This window comes from Rhododendron vialii, chromosome 12a (genome assembly GCF_030253575.1).
Source record: "Rhododendron vialii isolate Sample 1 chromosome 12a, ASM3025357v1".
NCBI classification, from domain to species: Eukaryota; Viridiplantae; Streptophyta; class Magnoliopsida; order Ericales; family Ericaceae; genus Rhododendron; species Rhododendron vialii.
Genome location: NC_080568.1, coordinates 25,291,598 through 25,314,885, shown reverse-complemented (window position 1 = coordinate 25,314,885; position 23,288 = coordinate 25,291,598). Strand labels below are relative to the sequence as shown.

General features: G+C 38.0%; 4 protein-coding genes across 5 annotated transcripts; 2 read left to right on the top strand and 2 right to left on the bottom strand.

The window, feature by feature from the left end:
* The first annotated feature begins 2,292 nt into the window (after window positions 1-2,292).
* LOC131311437 (ribonuclease 3-like) lies at window positions 2,293-3,868 on the top strand. The gene is made up of 2 exons (XM_058338898.1): window positions 2,293-2,677; window positions 2,949-3,868. The coding sequence occupies exons 1-2, from the start codon at window positions 2,411-2,413 to the stop codon at window positions 3,390-3,392; spliced, it is 711 nt and encodes a 236-aa protein (XP_058194881.1). The 5' UTR covers window positions 2,293-2,410; the 3' UTR covers window positions 3,393-3,868.
* Window positions 3,869-6,945: 3,077 nt separating this feature from the next.
* LOC131311433 (F-box/kelch-repeat protein At3g06240-like) lies at window positions 6,946-10,955 on the bottom strand. 2 transcript variants are annotated; one of them, XM_058338895.1, is made up of 3 exons: window positions 10,690-10,955; window positions 9,005-10,205; window positions 6,946-7,593 (listed from the first exon to the last, which is right to left on the bottom strand). In XM_058338895.1, exons 2-3 carry the CDS (start codon window positions 10,161-10,163, stop codon window positions 7,352-7,354), a joined length of 1,401 nt encoding a protein of 466 aa, XP_058194878.1. In that variant the 5' UTR covers window positions 10,164-10,205; window positions 10,690-10,955; the 3' UTR covers window positions 6,946-7,351. The 2 variants fall into 2 exon arrangements, with proteins under 2 accessions (XP_058194878.1, XP_058194879.1); XM_058338896.1 differs by lacking the exon at window positions 6,946-7,593 and adding an exon at window positions 7,603-7,848 and having other exon boundaries at window positions 10,690-10,949.
* Window positions 10,956-12,219: 1,264 nt separating this feature from the next.
* LOC131311436 (14-3-3-like protein GF14 iota) lies at window positions 12,220-17,756 on the bottom strand. The gene is made up of 7 exons (XM_058338897.1): window positions 17,420-17,756; window positions 14,240-14,546; window positions 13,686-13,773; window positions 13,250-13,359; window positions 12,987-13,135; window positions 12,585-12,631; window positions 12,220-12,469 (listed from the first exon to the last, which is right to left on the bottom strand). The coding sequence occupies exons 1-6, from the start codon at window positions 17,490-17,492 to the stop codon at window positions 12,585-12,587; spliced, it is 774 nt and encodes a 257-aa protein (XP_058194880.1). The 5' UTR covers window positions 17,493-17,756; the 3' UTR covers window positions 12,220-12,469.
* Window positions 17,757-20,909: 3,153 nt separating this feature from the next.
* On the top strand, window positions 20,910-23,155 carry LOC131311431 (putative pentatricopeptide repeat-containing protein At1g26500). The gene has a single exon (XM_058338893.1). It carries the CDS (start codon window positions 20,962-20,964, stop codon window positions 22,471-22,473), a length of 1,512 nt encoding a protein of 503 aa, XP_058194876.1. The 5' UTR covers window positions 20,910-20,961; the 3' UTR covers window positions 22,474-23,155.
* Window positions 23,156-23,288: the final 133 nt, after the last annotated feature.

Sequence of the window (23,288 nt, the reverse complement as noted above, 5' to 3'; positions counted from 1 at the left end):
AAAGTTAACTTTAAAACTGTACTTTAATTGTTACCTTTCTTGTTACTTCTGTTGGATCTCCGGCAGAAGTAACAAAAGTTAGTTTTAAAACTGTACTTTGTTACCTTTCTTGACCGTTGGGCCGTTCCGGATCAAATCCAAGTGGGCCCAAATCCAAAGGTCTTGGTCAGTTATTTAAGAAAATGTTGGACTGCTTAAGGTAGTACTCCTCTATGCACACCGCATTTAAGAAAATGTTGGACTGCTTAAGGTAGTACTCCTCCTCTATGCACACCGCATCAAACTCCAACCGAAAAATAAATTGAACATTCAACCAGCTAAAGAAATTGAATACATTCACCTACACCCCTGATCATAAATGAATTCACTTTCACACCTTGTACCAAAAAAAAAATTGACATTCACACCACTTGCTCTCTTTATCAAGTAACTACTCGAACAACTCCGAAAAAATCCAGGGCCTGAACCCTATTTTTCAGGAGTTGTTCCTATTTGGGAGACTTAGCCAAAAATTCTTAATATTTACATTTTTTAAGCTCAAGGACAAACATCTTTTGTAATCAAACATAAGGACAAATGTGTCTATGAAAGTGTCTAAAATCCTAGGGTACTCTATGGAAGTGTCTAAAATACTAGGATACCCTATAAAAATGCCTAAAACCCTAAGGTACCCTATATATGAAAAATGCCTAAAACCCTAGGGTATCTAATGAAAGTGTCTAAACCACTAAAACCTTATAATAGGAAAGTGCACCCTAAAACTCTATGAAAGTGCCTAAACATATTTTGGCCTTATGGCTAAAAAACTCAAAAAGTCGAAGGACCTCCACTAAAAATTATTTTGCTGGTGTCTTTCCCCTAAATGAAAACTATTTTACCGTACTTACGGCTAATTTTCCCTCCCTATATTTCAGCACGTACTCCCTCCTCCTCCTCAAGTTCGTATGCAACAAATTATGTTTATTTCTAGAGCGAATATGAGCTTACCACATGTCCCACGACATACATATGTTTTTCGAAGAGGTTTAAACCTAATAGTGCGACATACACGTACATATCCGATCGAAATTCCGAATCAATGCTTTTCGCAAGAAAGGATGTGTTGGTGATGGGTTTGAGACTTGTATATTATGTAAGGAACAACATGAGGCTAACTATATATGGTATAGTCATTCCATTCACTTTGAAGCTGATGCTATGATTGTTGACTGATGCTTCTCAAGGGATTTTTAATCAAGTCTTGATGGCAAGTCTGATGCTGGTTTTTGTGGCCTTCTCAAGTCTCCTGGGCCTTTTGATCATTATTACTCATGGATTTCTGTCTCCAGTGCTAGTCCTTGGGCATGTCCTTGTATACTTTCTCAGCGGATGAATGTAAACCTTGTTTGTAGATTAATCTTTCAACTTTATGTTGGATGTATCTTTTTCCTTTTCCTTTTCCTTTTTCTTTTGGTTTTCTCTAAGTTTCAAGTTTCTCTTGTATACTTTCTCAGCGGTTGGATATTTCCACCTTGCTTGTGGATTCTTTCAACTTTATGTTGGATGTATCTTTTTCCTTTTTCTTTTTCTTTCGGTTTTCTCTAAGTTTCAAGTTTCTCTTGTGTACTTTCACAGCGGTTGGATGTTTCCGCCTTGCTTGTGGATTCTTTCAACTTTATGTTGGATGTATCTTTTTTTTTTTTCTTTTTCTTTCGGCTTTCTCTATGTTTCAAGTTTCTCTCTTGAATATAGAGATTCACCGCCTTAATGTACCATTTGTCGAGTTTTAATAAAATCTTGTTGCCTGTAAAAAAAAAAACTATTTACCCAAACAAACAAAAAATGAGGCTAAAACAGTAGTAATTAACTATACATGTAGCAAAAGTCCAACAAGTAGTGACTTGGGTTTGAGGACAGGTAGAGTATATTTCGACATCAAATAAATGTTCAATCACATTCCAGGATAGATTTATTAGGAGAATACTCTCTATATCTTTTGAAAAAAATAATCCAATAGCTATAAATTTAACATAAAAGTGATCTAATGATTATATATAGAGGTTGCTCTCATTTATATGTCTAGACATTTTCAACAGAAAATCGCTCTATTTTATAATATATATATATAGACACACACACACATTTTTTAATATGTGAGATTGAAGCACTAATGAGCGTGTGAGTTACGCGAGCAATTAAGTGGAGGCCAGTGGTTGGAGGTCACAATTAACATAGTATGTTTAGCTTCAATAAAGTGCTATGGGCACTTGACGACGGACATTGTCCAACCAGATCCGAATGAGTTCCCACCTACTGACCAATTAGCATCCCCCTCATTGCCATTTTCCACTATAAATATCAATCAAGCCTTTTATACTAATTAGGTAGCTAGAAGCCTAGAACTCCTCACGTAGTAGTAGTAGGGTAACTAATGGAGAAACGAACCATTGTAAGGTTTTGTCTCGGTTTACTAATTCTGATACTCGCATTTTCTCTTCGTCCGGGCCGATTCCCGCCCTATGCCCGGATTTATTTTGTCCAAACCTGGACTCCAACCTATTGTGCACAACCAGATGTCACCTGCCGCCAGAACCTCGAACCCACCTTCACTCTTCACGGCCTCTGGCCAGCCGATGCCGATGGAACCTCGCTCACGTATTGTAGCAAGAAGAGGTCAGATCAGGATATTGATAAAGAGGTGAAATTAATGCATGTTCATACACTGATTCCTATTCGAATAATAACTTATTCACGGAGCTCCGTGAATTAAGTCATTACGGAACTCAATCTCGGCCGTCCAAAACACTTTTGGACGGCTGAGATTGAGGGGTTTCCGTCACGGCTCCTCCGTGAACAAGTTATTCTCTTCTTTCAATACAAATTAGCATTGTGCTTAATTTATAGTTGCATTTTATTACAGCTTACAGCTAATAAATTGCTCTCTCTCTCTCTCTCTGGGTAATGATCAGACAATTGAATTAAGGGTTGATTTATTGAGAGTGTGGCCAAGCGTTCAAGAGGGAAAGACTAGTAAATCCTTCTGGCAGTTTCAATGGAACAAACATGGGATTTGCTGCTTGTTGAAATTGACGAAAATGGACTACTTCAGAGCTGCCATCGCGCAGAGGAACAACATCGACTTGTCGAGCATTTTCACATACGCTGGTGTAAAACCCCGCTGGGATGCAACTTACACTAAGGCTGCCATCGAGAACGCCATCCGAGGGCACACCGGGACTGCTGTCGATGTCTCGTGCAAACCGATGAACGACACGCACGTTAAGTTGTTCGAGATCTACATATGTCTCGATGTCCCGGGAACAAATTATGTTGATTGTCCACCAAGTGGGAATAAGAGGGGTTGTTGGAGGCCCGGAACGGAAACATCTATAATTATGTTCCCACCTAAGTGATCAGTAGCTTGGTAGTATGACAGAGAGCAATTTTGTTCACCCTCGGCGAGGCTATGCTCATTCCATATCTTACTTTGCTTATCAAAATCGTTCATTTTTCTAGATTCATTTTCTAGGAGCTGCTAACAAATTTCAGCTCAATACGATGTCAATTAGTGCTTAATCTAGGAGTTTTATTTTTTATTGTTTGAAATCCTTGACTGAAAAATCAAACTTTCAAATCAAGCGCTTACCAATATCTAATTAATCTGAATTTTTGCACAGTCTCCTAATAAATGAGTTTGGACAATATGAACGATTTTGATTATCGTTGTGGAATATGGAATGAGCATATCTTCAAGAGGGTGAACAAAGTTAGGATGAATAAAATCGGTCTCGTAGTAAGACCGGTGGAGAAATTAAGTAAAGTAATACCAAAATCATGAGCTCTACAAGAGTACTTTTTGTAATTAAACCTCAAGTATATGAATTGGACTACTGGATGGTGGCATTAGTCCTCAGGATTGGTTTGTACAAGTATATGAACAAGCAAGCATAGACTATTGTATACATCCTACTCTCTCAGTCTCTTTTTCAGTATTTAGCTTTGTAACTCCAACTTATTAATGAGCTATCATCATTACAGCTTTCACGTTAATTTTTACTTCAACTTTTCTTACTTACCCTTTATGAAGACATCATTATTACACATTTACTCAATAATTTTTCAAAATGAAATATCTTTTTAGAGACAAAATGAAAAAATGTACCAACTTTTACCCATTAACTTTAAAAAATGTGCACTTATTAAGGAATATCTTAAAATGGAATACTGAACTCTAAAAAAGAGACGGAGAGAGTATTTAGTCTTCCTACATTTCTAGCGGCGAAAGATCAAAGTCCAATTACACACCAACCTAACATTCTGGGAAACTGGAAAGTGAAATGCATGATCAATTGCTGCAGAAAGCAACATATATTTCTGGGCGAGAAACACGTTAACGGGTCGTTTGTCAATCGAATTGATTGTGGGTGGATATAAAATGAGGGAAATAGATATGATAAAAAAGGGTGGATTATATATGGGAGGGTTCAAGGCACAAAACATTTGACATAAGTTTTGACACAAAAATAATTGGAGCGTCATGCAAATGATCGGAGTCATTCAATTTGTTTACAACATGTTTTTAAGATTTTCCGTAAAAAACTAACTCATTCAAATATCGGTACTAGTTTGATGGTCTAGGAGGAGGAACCGACCGGAGTTGGGTCTTGAAAAAGTGGGGGTGTGAAGTGGGGAGGGATAGTGGCGGATGTGTGCAGGGCCCGGCCACCCCCCTATTTGAGAATTTTGTTAATCTACCTACTAAAACACAAATGTGTGGAAATCACACAAACACAAGTTGAAAGGAGGACTGAGATTCATTTGATCTAAGAGCTGATGTGTGCTCTACAACTCTTTTAAGAAAACACTCACACTCTTACAAATATATTACAAAATTGCTATCAGTTCTTTTTACCCAAATCAGATTTTGTCGGAAGCATTTAAAAAAAAAAAAAAACCCTGCTTCTACTAGCGTTCGGGTCTCTCTCTCTCTCTCTCTCTCTCTCTCGATACCGCTCTTTCGAATCTCTAGCGAAATCTTTCAAATTTGGGCCAACACTCTCTCTCTTGATTGACGCCGCTCTTTCGAATCTCCGGCGATATCTTTCAAATCTGGGCCAACAAAGCTGCGTGAAATGTTCCTTACCCGGTGAAATCTTTCAAATCTGTCGCGTATCGTGGACAGTGGGAGCTGGGTCAAGAAAGCTTCGTGAAAGCAAATGTATTTGGAATTTTTTGGAGTTTATTGGGATTTTTTTTTGGATTTTTGGTCTCTGTTTTTTTGAAGTTTTGGTGTTAGCAAAGGGGGTCTAACAAAGAAACCATATCCATTTGGAAGAAAGCCTACGAACTGCGTGGACGGTGGGTAAAGAAAGCTCCCTAAAAGCAAAGGCATTTGGAAATTTTTGGAGTTTACTGGGATTGGGATTTTTTTTGGATTTTTGTCTCTTTTTTTTTTTTTTGGGAGTTTTAGTGTCTAAAAGCAAAGGCAATGCTCTATTGGGATCATCGTGGCAGTTTTTGGTGTTAGAAATGTTCTTTGTAGCTAGCTTAAAATTTTAGTTTGAAAAGTGCCGTAAGCATGAGTAATTCTCTTTCGTGCCACTAAGAAGAGGATCATATACTACACACTAATGAATCGATTTAGTGTTTGAGCTACTTGCTAGCAAGTGCCGTAGGCATGGACAAGTATTAGTATTATATAATATAATTAGTATGTATAAAATAAAGTAGCATACAAATCTCTGAAAATTTTGATGTGAACTTATCAAAAATTGTACTTCATTGTCATGTAAAATTTTCTCAATTTTTTCCATTGATGAAAATAATCACACTGAGTGTTGCAATTTTCGACTGAAAAGTAGAACAATGTCGAATACTACAATATAGTAATGTAGTCCAAAAGCTACGCGACACGCTAACCATATTTCTTAATGAAAATACTTTCTTAAGTCGGCCCCCCTCCATCTAAAATTGTTGCTCCGCCAATGGGGAGGGATAGAGGTAGGGATTAGGGGAGGAGATGGAGAGAGAGTGTTCTACAGTTCGTCTCCCGTAAGGACTACCTCATTTTAATAAAATGCAAACCTCCCTTTCCCGATTGAATTTCGATGATCCGAGCAGCTCAATGTGTTCGGAACGTGATTTTAAGGGTATCTACGAGAAATCAGCAAAAAAAAATGACCGGGAAGGGCTTCATCCGAGCAGTTTTTGTTTGTTTTTTATTGAACGGTTCAAACAAAAACTGCTCGGATGAAGCCCTTCCCGGTCATTTTTTTTGGCGATTTCTAGCGAGTACCCTTAAAATCACGTTCTGAACACATTGAGCGGCTCGGATCATCGAAATTCGATCGGAAAATGGGAGAAATAAGGAGGTCCGCATTTTAACTAAAATAAGGATTTCCTCATTTGAGACTGACTGGAGTGTTCTAATATCAGCCATTGAAATAAATGGTTGAGATTTTGTTTTAAAAAACTGTGTTATTTATTGTGAGGGAAACCGATTCTATACATATACATATACATATACGTATGTATGGGGAATATATTTTATACTCCGATGATTTGTTTAAATAATTTATAGAGGATGAGATACGTATATGCTTGGTTTGCTGCTCGATTTGCTTTGGTGGATACGAAGAAGACCCGGACCCAATTCAAAAATTCTATAAAAGAAACTGTGAGAGAGACGGGCAGGGAGGAAGAGGGGGATGGCATGATTTTTTTCCTAGTGATTTTTTATTTTTTATTTATAAATTAAAGAGGTTATTGCGTGGGCTGTACATCCTTTCTCATCCGCCAACCTTTTCTGGTCTTTGATAAGGATGATAAGCAGAGGCGACCGGTGTAGCTTCCCCATGAGCGCGACTAACGGATCCCACTACTCTTGTGCCATAAATGAAGAGAGAGAGAGAGAGAAAGAGAGAGAGAGAGAGGGAACTGGAAATTCGGAAAGAATTGGTAACGGGGAATAAGGAATTCTGATGCAGCAGTGAAATATTTCGTGTGAAAAGTTATACCGTACTCCACTAATCCGGAAAAACAAAAAGAAAGTACAAAGGGTGATAAACCTCCAACAGAACCAACAAAAATCCAACGTCTAGCTCTGCTCAATGAGAGAAACCACAGTTGGCATAACAAGAAATAGATCAGTGGCAAAGAACACCGCGGATATGACAATCCTACAATCATCTCAAAAAGTTGCAGAGCAGATAAAAAATAAAGAACGAAGTTGCAGCATTAACATCTGACATTCTCAGGGGTTTACTTAAAACCAAAATGTCTGTAACTCAGAGAGTGAACAGAACAGAAGAGGACCCGAAGAACCTAAAAATCCCCCCCACAGAACAACCAGAAAATAAAATCCCACGGATATTTAGCCTCCACGAACAAGTTTCTCTACATAAAGGTTTCTCTGAGCCCCGTCAAGAGTGAAAAAAGTTTCAAGTTTTTCAGGATCGTTAAAGATCATTTGCCACCCTTTAGCTAAATCCGCCTCAGGAAGACCGTGAACATCCTCAAACTCATCGCTCAACCGATCTCGTCTGTCATAGAATTCTTGTTCACGACGGAAGCATTCAAACAACTTAGCCAACTCCTCTGTTTTATCCACCATGACTGCAAATAAATACAACTCAAAGGCACAATAATCAGAACATAAAGAAAATGACAAGTCCAAATACAACTCAATGAACAATATCCCCATGCTTAGTTTGGAAATGTATCATTAATCTTAGGAACTATGAGCTAGGTTGTATCAAACCATATGGAGTAGTCCTCAATTGGACACTTTTCTGTTCCTGATATCATGATTTGCATCTGTTCAGAGGCATCGGACATCTTTACACTAACCAATATCAGCTATTTAAGCGCCTATATGGCTCAACATACATAAACATAAAAATTCTATTATATCTATAATGATAAGTCTTGTTCTAGACATAAAAGAATAATGCTTTCAATGAATTGCTAATATCTAGCATTTAGCACATAGCAATTGCTAGAAGTACGAAAAAAAGAAGAAGCTAATCAAGCACATACGAAACATCCAACACATGACATTTGTCCAAACAAAAAGTGAAAATTCCTGTTAATCGCCACTCATATCAACTTCAAGTCTTCAATCATCAACTTCAATGTACAATTATGATTCCGTTATTTAACAAAAAAACAACATTAGCATAGGGTTTTATAAAAATGTGGCATAGCAATTAGTAACTTGGAAAAAAAATTTGAGCATGTATCAGGAAAAATAAGAATAAGACAAATACCCTGCATATATACAGTGATATCTACTCCCTCCGTCCCTTTTTTTGTGTCCAGTATTCCATTTTGGGCTGTCCCTTAATAAGTGTCCATTTTGTAAAGTTAGGAGGGTAAAAGTTGGTGTATTGTCTATTTTGTCCCTAAAAGTAGATTTTATTTTGAAAAGTTAATGAGTAAAAGTGTAATGATGATGGGTAAGTAGGGAAAGTGGAGGAAAAAGTTGATGTGAAAGGTGTAATGATGATGTCTTTTTAATAAGTTGGAGTTACGAAGCAGGACATTTAAAAAGGGATGGAGGGAGTACTATATACAGGGTGCGTATCCATCGACTCGTTTGTACTTAGGGTTTTGTTTAATACAAATACATCTATCCTGAATGTATACCATTCAGCCTTCAGGTTTATTTGCAGTTTCACCCTTACCAAATACTTCAAAAAAAAAAATCGTTTTAACCCCGTTGTATCCAGAAAGTATCCCGTCGTATCCGATAACCATAAGTATCGTGTGTGTATCCTAAACGTATCCAAAATTAAAAACATTTACAATAAATATTATGATTCTCATTTGCCGTATTTGATAAGTATCGGGGCATATCAGACGCGTGCTGGTATCCGAAAAAGGATTAAACAGCACGCGTAAACAATCACTATAAAGTATCCTTTGAAGTCACAATCTCCAAATCTTTTCCTAGTTTAAGCATTTGTTATGTTACTAATCACGCACAAGCAATTTAAAAGATTCGATACACAATGATGACACGTACCCTTTCTTTTAGCCGCTGGGACAATATATTTGAGGTCGTCACCAACTATGTCAGAAAAAGGGCATCGCTGTGGATCCTCATTTTGTCCCTTCGCTGAAAGTAAGCTCTCCTTATAACAAAACACTGCCTTGTTATCTCCATATATTCCAAGATTCCTGATTTCATGGGTATCATGCTTGTACAAGAACAACTCCGAAGAGCTACTTTCTAGGAAAACCTCATCATTCCAAAACCCAAGTGGCCGGCTGACTTCTACAGAAGGTTCAACAGTAACCAATTTGTCCCAACACCCTTCCTCCTTCATCACCCAAATGTCAATACTAGATTGAAACAATACACCTGTTTGGCAAAGGAACAGAGCAATATAGTCATTGCACAATGCAAGGGACCCCTGTTTTCCTTCAGGATGATCAGGCCCCTCTATATGTTTGAAATCCTCACAGTGCATGTCAAATGCAAGGATCGAATGTTTAGCATGATCGTAAGATACCAGCCAGTAATAAGCTCCATTTATACATGTGGTAGACAAAGAATTGTGTAGGCTGCACGTTGTATGTGTGAGAGGATCAAGATATCTCCAATTATCACTATCTAAAGTGTAGACTGCAACCACAAAATAAGGCAGTGGGTTCCCTGTTCGGTCATCAACCATGAAGCGGATCCAAATAACTTTGTAATTGCCAGTCAATGGGTCCAACCCAAATCCAAAAGTGTGCTCGGTGTAGAAATAAGGTGGTGTAATAGGAGAGATAGGGAGGGGCCTGAACTCTCTTGTAGAAGGGTTCCACAGAGCCATAGGCTTGGCACTGTCATACCCGCATTTGTGTACGAAAAACAAGCCATCAATGGGGCCAATGAGATGTGCTTCAATCTGTGGGCACTGTATATAATCAATTACATCGTTTGGAGAGGAAATGCCTAACAGTGTTTCATCAGGCAAAAAGGAGACGCCTTCTCTGTCATTGTCAGAAGTATAGTAAAGGAGACGGGTGCGATTGTTCTCGTGGTTGAAGTGCTCGCGAACAAAACCAGGGCTTTCGATGACAGTATACCAGTACTTACAGACACACTTGAATCGCAAGAGGGATTTCACGGGCAGCCTTAGGAGTATCTCAGTCAACACATCTTGCGGACAATTTCCAGTCCAATTGCTTTGCATTTTGCCACCTTCAAACTCTGTTCTGAAGAGTCTTTTCCTTTCCTGATAACACACGGATAACAAATAAAAGTGTCCTTTTATTCTTTCGTGAATAAAACAACGTCAGCTCACATCAAAACTAGCAAGAGAACAGTTTTGTGTTGAATGGGCAGCGCATATGAAACTCGAAAAATTAATCGGCTAAATCATACAGTATCAAATTTAAAACCCTTGCTTTTTCTGAACTGCAAAAGAGCAACAAACTAAAAAATTCATGAATCAAATCGACAATATTACAAGATGTCTCTATTGACGTAAGCCCCCATCTAAAGTCAACAACTTCAAGGTTCTAAAAAACCATGGAAATGAGGGATTCAAGGAACAATGAATCTAACAACATATCAGGGGTTTCAACAATTAGAGGTACTCGGAAATCTACCTCTACGGAAAACTAATCTAGGAACCGCGCCATGAAACTTTAGATCCCTTAAAACAAAAGCAGAGAAAACAGAATGAAATCCTGTGCAAAATTTTTGGTTATTCATACCTTCAAAAATCAGTTGGGGACCGGTCTGGATAAATTTGTGATTGAGAGTTGATAGAGTCTCGCCGGCGAGGAGGTGCTTCCGACGGTGTCCCCGCCGCGATCGGAAAAGTTGGAGAGAGAGAGAGAGAGAGAGAGAGAGAGAGAGAGAGAGAGAGAGAGATGGGTAGAGCCGTAGAGGTTTCCTGATGATTGCCTCTGCTGCCTCTCTCACCCTCTCATTTTGTCCGAGGGACAGGATCCTTGACTGGACGGTCCTGTCCGGGCCATTTCCTTTTGGGTCCGTCCGATATCGTTTGATATAGTTTCAAAATACCTACATTTTATCTCAAGGAAAATGAGTTTAGAAAATATGGTAACATTGGATAAAAACCTATTTCCGACCAAATAAATATGGTTCAAAAATACTACTATATTAAACGATAACCAATTAATATAAATATAAATTCTGACGTGCTTAATGTTCGATCATCAAGACGGACCTAAGAATCGGAATTTACCCGAACAGAAGTCTCAAGTCTCTTTTAAGAGACGAGAAGATCCTTATTTCTACATGAGACAAGACATGATAGATGTGAAAGTCTAGTTTATTCACACTACGGAGAATAGAATAGTTTTCAAATTACTATCAGATCTTTCACAAATTCTGTTTACTTTTTTGTGACATATGAAAAACAATAAAAAAAACCTCAAACCAATCATTTGATAGTTGATTATTTGAATCCATGGGCTCTTTAATTTGGTGTGAAATTATGTAAAATTAAATAAACTAAAAAAAAAATGTATTCGTGTGAAAGAAAAAACATGAAAAAAATACACAAACGAAAGTGGAAAACTAAGACTGGGTGGCTTTCATTTAGCTTTGACCCTTAATTTTGGGGTGAGGTTCACATTCTCTGCGGGTTTTTTTTAATAGAACATTGTAACTCGAGAAGGACATGAATAAACGTTTGATTTTCTGTTGCAACCTGTTTAATTTAACCTAAATGATACGACTCGAAAAGGGTATTACAATTGATTTTGAGACTTTTGTGTAGTTGTAGCTCAAGGTATTTTTTGATGTAATGATTTGGGTATTGTTGGTTAGTTGATTTCGTAATTTATGTGATTGTACTAACATTAAAGATGTATTCACTTTATTATTGGTTTAAATGGTTGGACATGTGTTAACACTTTCATATGTATAACCTTCTGTATAATTAAAAAAATAACTAAAATGTCTCTCTCTCTCTCTCGCGCGCGCGCTCGCTCACACTTTTCATGCCTTTTAACAGTGTAGGAGTAGTTCATTACAAATTGACATACTTTGAAGTATGTCTCATCAATCGTTATAACCAACAAAACAGATCAGGGTTGATTTCCTGTGGTACCTATTGTTCCATTGTCTAGTTGACTTCGACAAAAATGATTTTTTTTCCCCTTGCATTTTTCAAATTGCGAATGTAACAAATCGTCGCAATCCTCTGTTCTATGAAATTTGTCCAAGAACAGAGTTTACAGCAGAACAAGAGCTGAATGTAAAAGATTTACCCAAGGGCAAAAGATAAATATTTTTGCATGAAAAGTAGTTTATAGGAAGAAAAAACATGAAGGCAGAACAATCGGTAATCAATGATTGACATGGGAAGGAGATAAGTTCGGAACAAAAATTCTATTCATCTTGTGGCTTCAGATGTCCCGAAAAGTTGACCCTCCAACGAAAGAATGTAAGCCATCGTCGAATGTAATCCTCGTTTGAGAAAGGCTCAGTAAAGGAGCCAATTTGACTCATCATTCATCAATGCTGCAAAAAAGACAGAAATTTTGAAGTTGCAACAGTAACAAAAGCTGGACCGACATTCTTAGTCGTCAAAGACTAATAAAAGATGACATTTAGAAAACCAAATGAAAGCAAAAACCTAAGCTTCTGCTGTTTTGGGTTCTTCAGCTTTCAAGTTGTCATCACCTGCAAAGGGGATTGAAAAAATAAGATCGCTGTCGCATGCAGGTTTCTACATGCAAAACTAAAGTCTAACTGTGTCATTTGGATGCAAGTAGATTTCCGATTAACATGCGCCTCAAATTCACTTTTTTTTAAATATCCTTTCTTCAGCCATGTGCAGCTTAAATATATGCCAGAATCATACCAAATTTCACCGACTCATATTGAAGTGAATAATCACATCCATTGTCTATCTTTCAATAGAAGACCTTTCAAAACAATGGATTAAGATGCGAGTCTAAGCGATCAAAGCCAAATCTGCTCCTTTGAAATCCTTTGATCAAACTCCTAATGTTATTTGTCTATGGCTACTCTATACCTCCATCTTCGGGCAAATCAGAAGTCCAGAGAGTGAGGTTATCTCTCAAAAGCTGCATAATCAGTGTGCTGTCCTTGTATGACTCTTCACTCAAGGTGTCCAACTCTGCAATTGCTTCATCAAAAGCTTGTTTAGCCAAATGGCATGCTCTGCAATTCAATGTCATCAATTAGCCAAAAAAGTTTGGATGAAAATGTTACATTGTAAGAAAAGCCTTCAACATCTGACACAAGAAATATTTAGAACTACAAACTAAGAACTACCTCTCAGGAGAATTCATTATCTCATAATAGAAGACAGAGAAGTTGAGAGCAAGGCCAAGACGAATTGGGTGCGTTGAAGGCAGATCTGTATTTGCGGTGGCCGAAGCAGCCTGAAAATGAAACAGCATCAAGAAGACACATCAGACGAAAGCTTTAAGAAACAGAAAATGATTTCCACACTCCCGTTTCGCACTGAAACTCAAAATTTCCATTTTTATGTGGATATAAAACTGCCCTTTCATTTATCAATTAATTACGCACTTTTGCATAAATGAAAGAGCAATTTGTATAAATAAAGACACAAAAAAATCGAAAGTGTTTGTATGGAAGCAGATTGTAAATTGCAAAAATGCTCCCCAGCAAAAATTGCTATGCCATTATGTAGCAGTCCATCAATTATCGCTTATCAGTAAGACATAAAGAAAATTAACCGTGCCTCATAGCCTTTCAGTGATTGTTCAGCAGCCTCTTTTCTTTCCTGGTCAGTCTTAAATTCAGCAAGATACCGGAAGTAGTCGCCTTTCCTAAATTCGTCGGAGTACAAAAGAGATTATCTTTAGGTTTCGGAAGAAAAGCATCAGAAAAAGAAAACCAAGCACATTCAAGCATCGCCCAAGTGCCCCAACCAAACCACTTTCAACCATAAGGGAGAGAAACAAAAGATCAAAGAGATGGTTAATTTCCTCCCCCCATGTATAAATGAAGTATAAAACTAGAAAAAACTGAATGTTTCCTTGCATGCGAATATAGATTAACCTCTCTATCACATTATACAACTATTGGATGTTGCTCAGTGCTGCTATAACTTACCAACCAAAAAGCTCTGCGTCGAACTTTATACAATTCACTTGCCTTATGTCATGTACTGTTTTTGATGTCTTATATCTGGTGATGATTAACCATATTCCACATGTAAAGTATTGTCAAGCATCTAACAATTGGACTTGTCACAGAAAGTAATCCCAAAAAATTAGGGCCAACGGGACTCACATCTTGTAGTAAAAAACAGTTGCTTCTCCGGAGTTGGAAGAGGGAACAAGGTGCTTGTCAATGATGGTCAAAATGTCATTGCAGATCTTCGAAAGTTCCTCCTCTACCTTCTGGCGATAACTCTTAATGAGCTTAACATTATTCTCATTCCCCTTAGACTCCTCCTTCTGCTCAATTGAAGACATAATACGCCAAGATGCTCTCCGGGCACCAATCACATTCTTGTACCCTACAGAAAGCAGGTTCCTCTCCTCCACAGTCAACTCCACATCAAGTTTTGCAACTGTTTTCATACTCTCAACCATTTCTGTAATACCAATCACAGATAAAGTATCAAGGAGAGAACGTACTAAATAAGTTTTCCAATAATTTGCGGAACTACAAACAATTTAGACTCACTACGTTATTATATCCGCACTTACCATTTCAATGATTTTCATATATGAATATTTTCAATCCAGGACTTACGATTCAACATTTTCCCAAACAAATTATAACAGATTGTATGGTTTTAGACCAAAGCCTTGAAAAACATAGGAGATATATTTTCACCTGTGTGGATATCCACATAAATTGTGAATGATGGAGCTAAGTTGGCAACTGGAGACTATTGAATCTGCACAATAAGTAAAATCCTAGACAAAGTAATCTCAACTATTTAAAAGACAATTTGTCTCTAGACGGTTTACAGAATGAGTTGTTCTTTTGTTTTATTCATGATAACTCAGAATGTACGCTCCAGCTTACGAGCACCACGAGGTTTGAAGATTGAGTTATTTGTCAGATTTTTTTTTTCCCGTGAAGATGGAGTTGTTTGTGAGATAGATGCATAGAAATTGGAAAAGGTCGTTTACCTTTCATAAGGGGGAAGCTACGATTTTATAATCTAAGCTTTCCCAACCAAAAGATGAACAACAAAACAGTCACGAGAGGTTCATTTGTCCTATGAATTTGCAATTATACTATTAAACCAGCGATAAAGATTTGAAAACAACCCAAACAATAAAGTGAGAGGAACAGATGTGTGAAAAATGACCATAACAAATTTCAAAGAAAAACAAAATAATATCCGACTTTGCAAAGGGCCCCCAAATTATTCGAAAGGTCTCAATTTGAGCATGTGACGAACAGGCTAGAAAATGAAGACAGAAAACCAGCAGTCATCTCTCAGTTTTCATGTAAATCAAAATCAAAACCACTTGATAAGTCTGCGACAAAGCAAAAATGAATCCATGTAAGAAACCAAAGGGTTAACAATTCAATAAGACAAAACAATTTACTCTCCCTCCCTCTGTGTGTGTGTGTGTGTGTAGGGTTTTCAATAGAGGGTGGGGCTGTTGCCTCCTCCACCTCCCCCTCCACTCCTTGCTGGCCACTTCCTCCTCCTCGCCTTTTCAGAGCCCCCTTCTCTCTGCCTCTAAAAAACATGGACACGTCTACCGGCCTCATGTATCTGTGTCGGTCATGGACACGACACTCTTTGAACACAAGTCCCACTACCTAAATACTTGTCAAATTTTGTTATTATATTTGTTTTACTCAGACACATTGTGGTTACTCTAAGACAAGTTGGTGACACACTTGGAACATGGTAAGGACACGCTAAAAGGTCAAAGTCTAATTTTAAAACATGACATACAGTGCAAATTTTCCATACATGTATGATTAATGTATGCTTCTATGTGGAGGACTGATTTGTATCTTCATAGGATTGTTCTTCGATTGATAGAAATAATGTTTTAGCCTTTTATATGAATTTATGGCATACCTCTATATCACAAATACATTTTTCATTCAATGTGCCTGTGCCCTGATTTTCAAAGAAATGACTTGTCTGCATGTCCGTGTCGTGTCTGTATCCATACCTTAGTAGCAGGATTCTTCTAAAATGGGTGCGCTCCCTAGATGGGAATTTGACGGGAGCTTGCTCCCCTGAAGACCGGAGCTCGCTCCTAACTAAGATGGGAGCTTATCGGGCCATTAAGGCAGTTATTTTTTTACTTTTAAGGGAGTTATACTATTGTGGAAATAAGAATATGATAATCATAATAGTCAAGAAGTTTTGCAAATTGAGAATATATAATAATTACACTTTAAGATCGGAAAAGTATCACTTTTCCTTTAATGATTATGTATTTAAAAATATTTTATATAGATATTTTTATACAATCTCTATACGCACCTTAGGCGCTCCCAACCTTAGGAGTTTCCAGGTGGCTCCGCTCCCCCGCATCCGCTGCCGCCCTCGCCCCCGCTTCGTGTTACAAAGATCCATACCTTTGCTTCTAAGCTCATCCTCCATCTACCATCCCTCTCATGTTTTGCTCCACATCTCCCAAATCTTTGTTCCCATCTCAAGGTCAGATTTGGCAATGTTGTGTAGCATGGGTGGGTTCGGTTTGGATCTTCCTCCAGTGAATACGTGGTTAGATCCGGCATGACACTTCCGATGACATAGATGATGGCTTGAGTTTTTATTACTTTATAATATCATAATATGTATTTCTCCTCCCCTGTGGAGGTCTTTTTCTTTCCTTTTGTGGAACATTCTCACACGACAAAGTAGTTGATTTCATTTGGGCTTTTTCCTATGGTTTGAGCTGGGTTTCCCTTAGGATCCTCTACTACCTTCTGTAACTAGTCCTACATCCAAACTTGTTTTTTCGGTCTGCCATTAGAGCCTGCAATGTGCATGTGCTCGTGTCTAGAAGATTTGTATTTGGTAGTTTGGTTCATTCCTACATTACGTGATGGAATTGCTCATAATGCCTTTGGGATTACACCCTCATTTGCGAATGAAACATGTACGATCTCAAATCGAGAGGATCAGGGTAGATCAACCTGTGTGGCTGTGTCATCATCCCCGCCAATGAACAAGGCCAACCCCATCCCACATGCGTCTAGATGATTGGTAGTTCGGTTCATTCCTATACTAAGTGATGGAATCGCTCGCAATGCCTTCGGGCTTACACCCCCATTTCCGTATGAAACATGTACGATCTCAAATCGAGAGGATCAGGGTAGATCAACCCGTATCACCATCCCCGCAAATGAACATCGCCCATCCATCCCACATGCATACATGCATACATACACGAAACACAAATTCCGAAGCATTGAAAAAGTAGTACCATCAATATCAGCTCACGTCAATAATCGATATATGGAAGTAACGCATACCTTCGTAGCGCTCGGCCTGTTCAGCGAGCTTGGCGATATAGACGTGAGTCTCTCTCTCCTTCTCCGTCGACATTGTTGATTGGTGGCTGGGCGAAAATGAGAGATCCAAGGCGATAATGAAACAAACGAACTTTGATCTCTCGTAGGGGCAGCTGGGGTTTGTGCTTTTAGAGAGAGAAAAGGGGGAGGAAATGAGGAGTGGAGAGTGAGAGACGGAAGCGGGGCTATATATAGTAGTAGTAGTAGTAGTCAAGACCAGAGAATAGGCCGGAGGGGGAAGGACGACCGGATCTGGATGGATGGTTTGGAAGCTGAAATTTGAACGCACGAACGAATAATGTGAGTTTTTTAAGGCGGAAATCGTGGAACTAAAAAAGGCTCTGTTTGGTAGTAAATCCTACTACTCCATTAAGGAAAGATGTGGGAAATTAGAGAGAGAAAAAAACTTCGTTACGGGAGCAACCCGTGAATAAAATTAAAGTTTACTATGCTCAATCGGGTGAGTTCAAAAATGTTTTGAACTATCTGGATTAAAAATCAATTTTTGACCTATAAAAATTAATTGTTACGAGTTAAAATTGAAAAACAGATCTCAACCATTTATTACTAAAATAGACGGCCGAAATTATGCAGAGCCGCGAATAAATTATTTACGGCTTAATATAAGTTTCTCTCGATTTAAAAAATTCCCTCTCATCTGTTTGGTTGGTGGTATTGGAAGATAGAGAAAAAATAAAAGGGAAAAAGCAAATGGAGATATCGAGAAACAGAAGAGAAAATGGGCGCCAAAATTTTGAAGACGGGGCCGTTCAATTTTCTTCCTCTCATCTACTAGTACATCACTCAGGTTCTCTTTTTTTTTAATTAATTATATCTTGTAATTTATAATATTTTAGATAATTTTAAAAATATTGTATTATAGAATAAATCGAGATTTATTAAATAAAATTCATATTGGATATAAAATTCATTACCAATTTAAAAATATAACTGATTTTTTTATTCGATTAGAATAAAACTAAAACAAATAAATTGGGACGGAGATAGTACAAATTGCTGGTTCTGTTCCAAGCATCTTTTTGTTATCTTCCTTTCATTTTCCATTGGAAACCAAACGAGGGCAAATTTATTCCTTCTACTACTTTTCTTCCATTTTCTTTCGACATCCAAAGAAAACAAAGGAAAATCATAACTTCCCTCTTAATTCTTCGCGCCCCCCACCCCCACAAAAAAAAAAAAAAGATAATAATAATTTTCCTTTCCTTTCCACATCTTTCCCATTCCAAATAGAGCCTAAATATGAAGTTAGCCCAGCGGTTTTGGAATATGGTCCCACATCACATCCCTCTCATATAGATACACTAGCACATAAAGGCACGGTTCGAACATTCAGCACATGCAAATAAATGAACAACAAATTCAACCAAGTAAGACACATAGAACAAACTAAAACGCATAAAACTTGATCAAATAAAAAAACACCATCCAAAACACCAATTAAAATAAAAAACGATATATATTAACGAACATGCATGCCTCGAGGAGACATCTTAAAAAAAACATGAAACATGTCAAGACTAAAAATCTTCAATTATATTGATCCTTTTGAGCTTCGAGGCTTCTCGATCCCAATCCTAAAAAAGAATGATATGTCAATAGAAGTCCAGTTAGTACGCAAGTTATTTGTTTAAGGGATGATATATGAGAGTAACAGTAAAAAAACTAAATTATAATACTCTTGATAAACATGAGTTAATATCAACCAATCTCGTCTTATAAATTGGACGATAATCAGAAAAAACAAAGAACTTCTATATAAATTGGATATATGCCACGCCACGATTGCGCAGAAAACAGACATACCAGGAAAAAAGATTAAATTCATAACGATACTTTGATGAAGATCTATAACTAAGGGTTGCTAGTGACTAACTGATAATTTAACACACATATCAAAGTTGTCTCATGAGAAAAGAATATCACACAAATAATTCCGTTAATAATTCTTTTTTCTACTTATTCTTCTAATTCCGTTTTCTCCCATATCATTTATTTATATAGTTTCAAATTTGTAAAGGTTTTTTAACTTCTTTTCACCGGTTAAAATTCTGTGACTTCTTTTATGCACCCATTAAAGCAATTTTCAAATCCCAAATTTTGAAAGAAAATCAGAAAGATTGGAAAGAACTATATGCTATGCCACGATTGCGAACAAAACTAACATCCCAAAACAAAGATTAAAAAGAAAACTCTCCAATCCAAAAAATAAAAATTAGTAGTACCTTGAATTTAAGCTCGAATGCAGAATTTCTCTACAAATATATATGCTGATACTTCGATGTTTGAATCCCTTCGATGAAGTAGCAAAGATTACTTCGATGTTTGAATCCCTTCGATGAAGTAGCAAAGATTGATCTTATTTCCAAATTTTCGGCTAACTCCAAACATACCATTTTACTCCTCCTGTGATTTCGAGTACCAAACATACCATTTTAATCCTCCTGTAAATGTCAATAGTAGTTTAAATCAAATTTTAAATCTTAGCTAGGTTTCCTTTAGTTCTAAAATCTGCAACGTGGTAATCAAAATGGTAATTGTGGTAACAATCTTTCCCGGAATCATAGGGAACCAATGCTGAAAATGTGGCATTATAGTAGTAAGCATTATTTCCCAATTTATCGCTAGGTTTCTTGCGTTGTAATCTCAGCCGTAGAAAAAATGTGTACCGATCCTAGGGTCCAAAATATAGGAGAAAATTTAGGGGATTTGAAAACTTTCCTGTCATATTATATAGATGGTCTCATCTTGTGGGTCGTATATGTGGAGTACACATACATCATGTATGTGAGAGTGATGCAGTTAGATTTATGATCGGTGGATGTGTATGTAGCATTGTTGGACTCTTTTTTCACTTCAGCTTTGTTCTTTTCGAACCAAAAAGTCTAGAATGACACTCAAATACACAAACACTCGCATAAAATGTTTTGAACTTGGTTTGTTTATAATTCGGTACAACGCACGTTTGAATTAAGCCACAGTGTGTGGTCCCATATATTTAGGTGAGTGTTTGTATATTTGAATTTGATTGCAAAATTGTTGCTTTTAAACTCGGCTCGTTTAAAATTCAGTACAACTCACATTTGAATTGAGCCCAAATATTCGAGCTTGTAGCCTATGGAAAAGAAAGGAAAAATTAAAAAAGAAATTCCCCACCTTTATTTGGTTTAGAAAGCAAGCGAGAAGAAAATAAGAAAATCAAATTTTGAGCATAATATATTTTTGTCGCAGTTCTTCTTAATAATTTTTCTTTATTTTTACTTCTTTTTCACAAGTTCTAAATTGATCCCAATATTTGAGAACTTCAGCTCAATTTTAAATACTAAACGAGCCTATGCAGATAAGGTGAGTTTATACATCCGAGCTATACATTACCCGAGTTTATTTGACTGATCAAGCCAAAAAATTTGTTTGGTGTCTAATTAACTTTGAACCATTTTTGGGGGAAAAACAAATCTGTTTGATTCTCTCCCCCTCTCTGTCAAATGAAAGCAAGAACCCTCGCCAAACCTCTCCAAAAGCTCTTCTCCCACCTCCACCTCCACCTCCACCTCCACCTCCGGACGCTATCCACCGATTCAATCACCCCAGTCGACGAATCCCAACTCCTCCGAGTCTCCACCGTCCTCTACCAACAACAAAACTCCCCTCAGCCCCAACTCCACACCCACCTCCACCGCTGCCAGTTCCAACTCACCCACGAATTCTTCCTCCAAATCTGCAACAAGTTCCCTCTCTCATGGAAACCCGTCTACAGATTCTTCCAGTTCACCCAGACCCAGCCCCAGTTCAACCACACCTCCACCACCTTCAACAAAATGCTAGACGTGATAGGAAAATCAAGAAACATCGAGCTTCTGTGGGAAGTTGCGAACGAAATGGGGCGCCGAGGGATTGTGGATTGCCGGACGTATCGGATCGCGTTGAGCACGTTGGCCTCGGCCCGGGAGTTGAAGAGATGTGTGGAGTTTTTTCATGTGATGGGTAATGGTTATGGTTTGGGGTACAGTGTGGAGAGGTTGAATGAGGTGGTCGAGAGTTTGTGCAAGTCTGGCCTTGTTGTTGAGGCCATGTATGTGGTCAAAAAGTTGAGGGATTGTGTTAGGCCAAATGGGTTGAGCTACAAGTGGTTGGTGTTTGGGTTTTGTGATGTGGGTGACTTGGTCGAGGCTTCAAAGGTTTGGAACTTGATGGTGGATGATGGGTTCGAGCCGGGTACCGATGTTGTGGAGAAAATGATGGAAACCCTTTTCAAGAATAACAGGTTCAACGAAGGGTTGAATCTTTTTCAGATGATGAGGGTGGGGAGGATTAATGATTTGGGTCTTTCTACTTATCGCGTTGTGATCAAGTGGATGTGTAAAGTGGGGAAGCTAGGTCAAGCCCGCGTGGTGTTTGATGAGATGCGTCAAAGAGGAATACGAGCGGACAATGCGACAATGGGGTGTTTAGTTTATGGGTTATTAGCGAAAGGTAGGGTAAGGGAGGCTTATGTGATTGCGGAAGGTCTAGAGAAGCCTGATATAAACGTGTATCATGGAATGATTAAGGGGCTTTTGAGGTTGAGAAAGCCAAGTGAAGCAACACAAGTGTTTAGAGAGATGATAAAGAAAGGGTGTGAGCCTACTATGCATACTTATGTTATGTTATTGCAAGGGCACTTAGGGAAGAGAGGGAGGAAAGGATCAGACCCATTAGTGAATTTCGACACCATTTTCGTTGGAGGTTTGGTTAAGGCTGGAAAGTCATTAGAAGCGACAAAGTACGTGGAAAGGGTGATCAACAGACAACTTGAGGTACCCAGGTTCGATTACAATAGGTTCTTGCATTATTATTCGAATGAAGAAGGCGTGGTTATGTTTGAGGTCATGGTGAAGAAGTTGAGAGAGGTTGGGTTGTTTGACTTGGCTGATATATTTGAAAGATATGGAGAGAAAATGGCTACTAGGGACAGGAGGAGGAATAGAGCAACTGAAGTTATTGAGTCAGAAAATTAGCTTCCAACTGCATTATTGTGGGTCTTGTTTGAGCAAATTTTGTAGGATCAAACTTGAAATCAATGACGTTCAACATTGCCCTTGCATATCTGTTTTTAGAGACAAGTCACGTAGTCAGTTTGTGTGGAAAAGGCTTCACTCAAGTATTTTATGGCAGCAGACATCGCATCTGCGGGTACAGGTTTGGTTTTAGAACGGTTGTAGGGAACAACATCGTTTACAGTAACAATGGGAGTCAAGGGAATGCTTTTGTCGGGTTGGCTTCAAAACAGTGGAACCTTGATGGATCTGGGATATTTATGCTTGAGGTGGAACAGGGAGCAGGCTTATATATCACTTTGCATAATCACGAGCTTTGCTCTGTAGTGAACGACAGAATTTGCTGATCTTATAAAGAATCTGTTTGTAAAGTGAAAATGGGACTTTATTTGGCATAATGACATGCAAATAGGTGCTTGCTCTATGACATTTGCAGTCATGAATCAGAATAGAGCAGCGGTGGAATGGTAGAATGGTTCTACCTGAAATTGAATTTATGAAATTTTTGTTTGGAGTTGGGAGAGAAGGATTGTAATGACTGATTTCCATGGCCCTCTCTTTGCAGTAATGACTGTTTGATCAATTTCTAATGTATGCTTTGTTAGTTGAAAAATGGATGCAATTCTAATTCCATGTTCAGGTTCTTAAAGTGTACATTGATAGGGACAGCGACTGCTGGAAAAAAATTTGGATATTCACATTTGACCGCGACAAAAAAGAAATGCGAATGAAAGATGTTAAACGCGCAAGAGTGAAGTGAGTTGCATAGCACCAAT

Bases quoted from the DNA above. Each gene is read 5' to 3' on its own strand.
- LOC131311433 (XM_058338895.1), bottom strand. From the start codon at position 10,163: ATGCAAAGCAATTGGACTGGAAATTGTCCGCAAGATGTGTTGACTGAG. The intron at 7,594-9,004 runs GTACGTGTCATC...ATTTATTTGCAG, and splicing joins CCCAGCGGCTAAAAGAAAGG to TCATGGTGGATAAAACAGAG.
- LOC131311431 (XM_058338893.1), top strand. From the start codon at position 20,962: ATGAAAGCAAGAACCCTCGCCAAACCTCTCCAAAAGCTCTTCTCCCAC.
- LOC131311436 (XM_058338897.1), bottom strand. From the start codon at position 17,492: ATGTCGACGGAGAAGGAGAGAGAGACTCACGTCTATATCGCCAAGCTC. The intron at 13,136-13,249 runs GTAGTTCTTAGT...ATTGAATTGCAG, and splicing joins ATAATGAATTCTCCTGAGAG to AGCATGCCATTTGGCTAAAC. The intron at 12,632-12,986 runs GTATAGAGTAGC...TCCCCTTTGCAG, and splicing joins TGATTTGCCCGAAGATGGAG to GTGATGACAACTTGAAAGCT.
- LOC131311437 (XM_058338898.1), top strand. From the start codon at position 2,411: ATGGAGAAACGAACCATTGTAAGGTTTTGTCTCGGTTTACTAATTCTG. The intron at 2,678-2,948 runs GTGAAATTAATG...GGTAATGATCAG, and splicing joins ATCAGGATATTGATAAAGAG to ACAATTGAATTAAGGGTTGA.